Source organism: Dasypus novemcinctus, chromosome 26 (assembly GCF_030445035.2).
Source record: "Dasypus novemcinctus isolate mDasNov1 chromosome 26, mDasNov1.1.hap2, whole genome shotgun sequence".
In the NCBI taxonomy this organism is placed as follows: Eukaryota; Metazoa; Chordata; class Mammalia; order Cingulata; family Dasypodidae; genus Dasypus; species Dasypus novemcinctus.
The window spans coordinates 47144266-47151638 of record NC_080698.1 but is presented as its reverse complement, the minus strand read 5'-3'; the positions used below and the strand labels follow the sequence as shown (position 1 = coordinate 47151638).

Sequence of the window (7373 nt, the reverse complement as noted above, 5' to 3'; positions counted from 1 at the left end):
TAATGAACATTTATTATTTATCGCAATTCTTTGGGCAGTTCTGGTTAAGGGCTAGATGGGCTGAACTCTCCAGCAAGTAGGCAGCTTGGCTGGGGCTCAGTGCTCCAGGGTGTCCTCACTCACATATCTTGTAGATGGTTCAATGCCAGCTGAGGTGACAGGGATGACTTGGCCACATGTCTCTTATTATCCAGGAAGACGGATAGGGCTTTTTCACATGGTGGCAGTTACAGGGTTCCCAAGAGCAATAAGAGAGAGGGAATGCCTCAGTGCACAAGCATTTTTCAAGCCTCTGCTGAGGACATCACCTTTGTTAATGTCCCATTGGCCAAAACAAGTCACATGACCAAGGCCAGATTTCAGGACGGAGGAAATAGATCCTTCTTTTGATAGAAGGAATTGCATCATGAAGAGGGAGATTTAGGAGCAGATGTGGCTCAAGCAGTTGGGTGCCTGCCTCCCACATGGGAGGTCTCAGGTTTGGTTCCCAGTGCCTCCTAAAGAAGGCATACAAACAGTGAGCAACAACGAGCAGACAAACAAGCAAAAACAATGAACAGACAACGAGCAAAGAAACAAATGAGTAGGGAGTAGATATGGCTCAAACAGTCGAACACCTGCCTCCTACAGAGGAGGTCCTGGGTTCAGTTCCCAGGGCTTCCTAAAGAAAAAGCAAAACAAAACAGACAACGAGCAGACAACAAGCAAAAACAATGAGCAAAAACAGTGAGCAAACAGATGAAGGAGCCATCATGGGGAGAAGGGAAGAGGTAGATTTAGGGAGGGGGAGAGTTTATGGCCACTTTTGCAATCTACACACTTACAGGCATTAATTCCCCCTCTTTATGTATATAATAGCCCAATGTTCATTTGAGGGATCCACCCCTACCCCAAACTCAGACCTTAGCTAATCAGAGGCACAAGGATGGTTGAAGGATGGGCAGGTGATCCAAATCCTGGCCAATGAGACCCAGCCCTGGCAATTTTGCTGGGACTTTGTGAATGAGGTGCCCTCTCTCTGACGAGGCAACTGTGCTGATAGAAAATAGGTTTGGTGCTTCTGGGGGCCATGTTTGCCTCCACATGGGGAGAACTGCCTGAACATTAAGCTAATACTGAGAGAAGCTGATATAAGTCATTGAGAAAGAGAAATCGAGAAAATGGGAGACAAATTTGATGACACTTTGATCAAGCCACACCTGAATACCTACTTTTGAGTTTTTCAGTTACATGAGCTAATAATTCCCTTTTTTGCTTAGTCCATTTTGAGTTGGCCTTCCAACTCAACACTTAGAATCAAAACAGTCCTGATTAATGCAGCTCCTTCCCTTAAAAAGTCTTTCTGTCTGATCTCAAAGCTGTTCCCATCTGCAAACCTTGAATGAGCTGGGAACTCATTGTCCTATTTACTTCTTGTCACCCCTGCCTGGACGTGTAGTTGGGGCTCCGTGAACATCTGTTGAAAGAGTCAATAGGAGGGGACGGGACCCCTCCCAAGAAGAGACTGTGGTGACAGGCTGGTCTCAGGCAGAAGCTCCCAGAGGTGGTGGTCCTAAAGGGAGGTGGGGCGGGTAATGGGTACGGAATGTTGGTGTGGAAAAATTAGGCCTGGCTGGCCTTGGGGCCAGGATTCCAAGGTGAAAGGGACTGATGAGAGTAAGGCAAGGTTCTCAAATAGGAGATATTAAGATAGGGGCCTGGTCTCAGGAAAAAAGCAGGGCTTATTTTGGGGGTACCCAGTAAGCGTGGTGCCACAGTCCTTTGACTTCCTCCTGACTGGTCCCCACCCTGATCCTGCCCCTCATCACTGCCCCGTGGTCAGGGCTTCTGCTCTTTCCCCGTGAAAATCCTTCCCCAGCCAGCAGCCACAGTGACCTTTGGGAAATGGAAATCAGATCATGTCGCTCCCTGGCCTGAAACACTCTGAAGGTTTCCCTCTGCAGCAACAGGAAAATAATGACAGCCAACTCCCAGGCAGTGTCATTAGGGGCAGACACTGCCCTAAGCACTTGACTCACAGTCACTCATTTAATTCTTACAACGTGCCCATAAGGCAAATAATCGTATCCCCGTTTTAAAGATGAGAAAACCGAGGCACAGAGAGATTCAATAACTTGCCCACAGATTAACATCCAAACCCTTGACAAAGGCCTCGAACTCCCCACCTCAGCACAAATGCCACCTCCTCCGAGAGGACTTCCTCGGTTGACGGATTTATAGTGCATGTCCCTCTCTATGACATCATCCTATTTCAACCACTTGCCCTTTTATGAAATTATTTATTCATTTTCCTACGTACCCACTTTTTATGTTCTGGCCCCATTCTCACTCCCAGAGGGTCAGGGCTTTGCAGGCAGAGGCCATGTCTGTCTTGCTTACCTTTGGATCCCTGCATCTGGCACAGGGTAGGCAGCAGCTCAGGAGATACTTGTGAAGATAAATAGAGGAAGAAAGGAAGGGAGGGAGGGAGAGAGGGGGAAAGGATAAGGCTGCCATGCTCCTTCAACCAGGATGGGGATGTGTCCTAGAGGAAGAGGAGGCTAGAGGGAAGGGTGACAAAGAGAGCCCGGAGAGGGCCAAGAGGATGGCGCTCCCCAAGAGGCAACCAGGCCAGACCCCACGCCCCTCTGGGACAGTGTTTCCTTGATTAGGGTCCCCAGATTTAGCAAATAAATACAGGGTGAATCATTTCATTTTTTAGTGTAAGTGTATCCTATACATTATTTGGGACATTCTTATACTCGTTTTTTATTGGAATGTCTAATTGAATTGGGCGTTAAGTATTTTATCTGGCAGCCCTATTGCTGATCCTCACCGTGTGCTAAGTGCCATGAGAGATTCCACTGAGCACTAGCCTGCTTTTCTTGTAGGGAACGTTTTGTTTCTAACTCCTGAATCAAGGAAGCACAATCTCTTTATTGATCTGCCTGAAAGAGAATGTCCATGGAAACAGGAACATGTTAGCGGAGAATAGCTCCCGGGAGCTAAATGCCCACTGAGGGGAAGTTAAGACAAATGGCTTGTTCTGCCTGAAAGTAGTCTTTCAGAACCTGCTGGAACTTTCCCTCCCAGGCCGAGAGTGGTATCTATCACTCTGGGGCAGCCGAGGAAGGCAGGAAGAGAGGTGCTCAGCCTGGGGGAAAAGATTTATGGGAATGTGGGCATATTGGGCGATTCACTCATTCATTCAGCCTCTCCAAGCCGCGGGTTGCAGGGACACACGGATGAATGGCACCCAGTGCTGTCCCCGAGGCTCTCTGGGAGTCCAGGGCCGGGCAGACAGCTTTGGAAACCACGACCAGCAGGTGACACCTGCTTCCAAATCTGTTTTCATGGCTGGATGGGAAGAGTGTGTCTCTTACTCCTTCCCTTCCTTTCTCCCTCTCTCCTTTTTTCCTGCCTCCCTTCTCTTTCCCTCCCTTTCACCTACCTCCTTCTTTCAACTCCCCCTTCTCTCTCTTTCCCATCTCCTCTCTCTTCTTTGCTCACCTGCTCAGCCTTCATTACCTTGTAACCAACCAGAATCAGAAAGGAGAGGTGACTGATGTGGGGCACCTGGGCTCCCTCTCATTTCTTTTGTTTCTCCAAGCTCACCCAGCATCTTCCGACTCAGCCTGGAGTTCATTTGCATGCTTTTTCTTCTGATTGGCTGAGACAAAGTCATTGCCATACTAAGCCCCTTCCCCAGGCACCTTCCCATTGGAGCCCCATCCTGGGACTGAGCTCTGGCCTCAATTATTCCTCAGTAAAGCATCAGTGGGTGATAACATCTGGTTTGAGATCAAAAAGAGTTACGTTTCAGCCTGGGCTCTGCCACTGACAAGTTGTGTGATCTTGAACGAGCCGCCTCTGCCTCTCTGAGACTCAGTTCTCAGGTCAATAAAATGGGAATAATTTTCATGATGAGGCCCTTATGAAAATATTTGTGTAGTGCTTAATACAAATCCTAAGGCAGACTGCCTCAATTCAAATCCCTCCTCTTCCGCTCCCCAGCGGAGTTCCCCGGGTAAGTTACTTATTTACCTCTGATTCCTCATTTGGTTGGAGTGAATCTTAAATAGTCAATATGTTTAAAAACACTTAGAACAGTGTCTTGCCTACAATACTTAATAATGTCAGATTTTATTTTCATGGATGGTAAAGTCCTTTGTCCGAATGCTTTATCATGGTCTGATGAATACTGGGGGTGAGAAAAATCAATTGAGTCAGGGAGTCAGAGGTGCCTTACGCAGGGAGCCCAGAGGTGAGAAGCCAAGGCTTAACCTTTTTTTTTTTTTTTTTTTAAAGATTTATTTATTTATTTAATTTCCCCCCCTCCCCTGGTTGTCTGTTCTTGGTGTCTATTTGCTGCATCTTGTTTCTTTGTCCGCTTCTGTTGTCGTCAGCGGCTCGGGAAGTGTGGGCGGCGCCATTCCTGGGCAGGCTGCTCTTTTCTTTTCACGCTGGGCGGCTCTCCTTAAGGGGCGCACTCCTTGCGCGTGGGGCTCCCCCACGCGGGGCACACCCCTGCGTGGCACGGCACTCCTTGCGCGCATCAGCGCTGCGCATGGCCAGCTCCACACGGGTCAAGGAGGCCCGGGGTTTGAACCGGGGACCTCCCATGTGGTAGACGGACGCCCTAACCACTGGGCCAAAGTCCGTTTCCCGAGGCTTAACCTTTTGAGCCTCCACGTTCTGGTGTGTAAAATGGCCAATAACAACCTCACCTCTGCCGACTTCACTGGGAATCATGAGTGCCTGACCCATGGTAAGCTCCTAAAACCTAATTGTTGAAGGAATAAATGCACAGACCACAAGGGGTGACAGTGGCAAGCTGTAGGGTCTTGTCCTTAGTTATGCCCTGAACAATGTATCTGTGCTGACCTGCTGTCCTCAAGACCTGATGCAACTGAGGCCCACCTGAGGCAGTGGACGAAGGCAGTGTTGAGCATGAGCTGGTGTGCTGGCCAGCGCCTTGCATTTGGAAAAGGGCACTCTCATGTCCTTTGGGGAGAGTGTAAATCTATTGGTAGAATCTTTTTGGAGAATCATTTAGTGGTAGCTATCATAGTTTTAAAAGGAAACAATTGATCCAGTAGTTCATTTATAGAACGTCACCCCCTGTTAGCCTTGCTCAAGTATGCCAGAAATATGTAGCGGAATGTGTTCATTGCAGCTCTCTGTAATAGTGAAAAACTGGAAACAATCTCAAGGTCCCTCAATGTGGGAGTAGATAGGTAAATTGTGGTACATCGATATTATGGACTATGCAGCTATTAAAAAAAATGAGGTGACTCTATAATGTACTAATACAGAGAGGTTGCAAGATGTATGGCTAAATAAAGAAACAAAAACACCAAATTGACAGAGCTAGGTTTTAATCTACTATTTGTGGGGGGGAAATGTTTCTGTTTTTTTTTCTGCATGGGAAATCTCTGGAGGGCTATATGCTAAAGTTAAGTGTGATTATCTCTGAAGAGAAAGAATAACTTTTAAAATTTTAATTTTATTTAAAGAAAGAGGCCAGATTTGGAGTCTAGTCATGCCACTGTGTGATTTAAGGAGACTCCATTTACTCTTTTGGACCATAACTACGACTTGTGTAAACTGACAGTGACAATACCTATCTCCCAGTGTTGTGACAGCAGTGAAAAGAAATAATGGATATGAAAACCCCTAGTCAGAGCAGAGACAGGTTCTCATAGCTATCACAGACCAGAAGGAGGACGGGTGAGATTGGACCCTGAAAGATTTGGCCAGGCTTGGATTTAGCTTATTATGATTGCTGGATGCCTTTTCCAAACGTTCAGCAGGCACTTATTTATCAAGGATCTCGCACAAAACGGGCTCTGAGCTTTCAACCATTCACTTGTTTCTGTCACAAGGGCGAAGAGGAAGCCGGGCGCCCGCACAGTGCGAGCCCCTCTGCCTGCGCTCGGCGCAAGTACTACAACTCCCGGCAGGCTCCGCGCACGCCCCAGGCGTGTCGTGCACTGATGACGTACGCGTAGTAGCGCGGGGAATTTCGAGCGGCAGTGGAGCCGCGGAAGCCGGTGGGTGGCGGACCCCAGTCTCCGCTGGAGCCACTATGGACTCCCTGGCCGAGCCCGGGTGGCCTCCGGGCCTGGCGGTAATGAAGGTGAGTGTCTGGGAGAGGAGGAAGCGCTCGGGAGTCTGCAGGAGGCCGGTCCGCCGACAGGGGAAAGGAGGAGGCGGGCAGCCGGGCCTGGTGCCCGCTCTTGCCGCCCGCGTGCCCCTGGGTCTGTTTCTTCCCCTGAGAAGTGGCCGGGAAAGGCTTCGGCTCCTCCTGGTGGACTGAGGTTGGCTGCCGTGTGGAACGGGGTATGCTGCGGTTCCTCCGCAACAGTAACTAATAGCTACACAGTGACAGTGACAAGGACAGCTGAGACTTCCAGGGCTTACTGTTTGCCAAGCATTATATAAGCGCTCGCAATGCATTAGATGAGAATTTCCCAGAATGACCCCGGGCACAGTTTTGAGTGGACGCTATGCCAAATAACATTCGTTTAGTCACTGCGAAGCAGGTCGTCTCCTTTGCACTCTCTTTGATTTCGTCTAATTATCGTCGAGAGACTTAGTGCTGGTTTGTCCCAACATGTTCTGACTTCTCAGTAGACACTGTTCATCTCTCTTTTCAGACAAAACGATCAGGATTCAGGCTCAGCACTAGCCTTTAATAAACCGTTTTATTTAATTGGTTGCTTGCTTTTGTGTGTGCTCTGTGGTTATTTCCGTTTGTGACTCCGGGAAAGACTTTTTGTTGCTGTTGTTGTTGTTCCTGTTCCTTAATTTCCTCATTTGCCCCATCCACTGGTAAGGCTGACTTTGAGAATCAAGTGAAAGGTCTTAGGAAAGGCTAAAGTAAGCATGAGGACCTTGATCTTCCTGCTGTCATCAGTGTCATTTGCAATGCCTGGGGACTTGAGGTATCCTTGCTTTCCAGATGGTGAAAAGCTGAGATATGGAGGGAGCCAGAAAAATTGTTTTGAAGTTGTAGTGTCCTTAGTACCAAGATCCAGTGGAGAAGAGCATAGATTTTGAGTTTCAATTGTCTGGTTAAATCTGGATCTCCCTGTTATTAGCTGATTGAAAACAGTGCCTGGCACATGGTGGATGCTCAACAGTTATTTCTTGGCTACTCTGAGGTGCCTGGTGTGTAGTAAGCATTCAATTAATGTATCTCAATTATTATTTTTATTAATACCACTTGACATGTGTTGTCTTTCCTTCTTTCCCCTTTTATTTGTTGTCATGAAGATTGAATTAGAGAAGAAAAGTGAGTTTTCTGTAACCTGTAAATCTACCTGCTTTGTAGATTTAAGCATATTTTATGTGTTCCCACAACCGCACACTGTTCTTTAGAAGCAGGTTCC

The 7373-nt window shown here is 47.8% G+C and overlaps 1 protein-coding gene across 3 annotated transcripts in view; it reads left to right on the top strand.

Annotated features, from left to right (window-relative positions):
* The first annotated feature begins 5985 nt into the window (after positions 1–5985).
* Positions 5986–7373, top strand: part of RAD18 (RAD18 E3 ubiquitin protein ligase) — a 157801-nt gene continuing 156413 nt past the window's right edge. For all 3 annotated transcript variants that reach the window (XM_004460993.4, XM_004460992.4, XM_004460994.5), the window contains exon 1: positions 5986–6118. In XM_004460993.4, the coding sequence (XP_004461050.1) occupies positions 6068–6118 (51 nt within the window). In that variant the 5' untranslated portion in view covers positions 5986–6067. The remainder of the gene's footprint in view (positions 6119–7373) is intronic.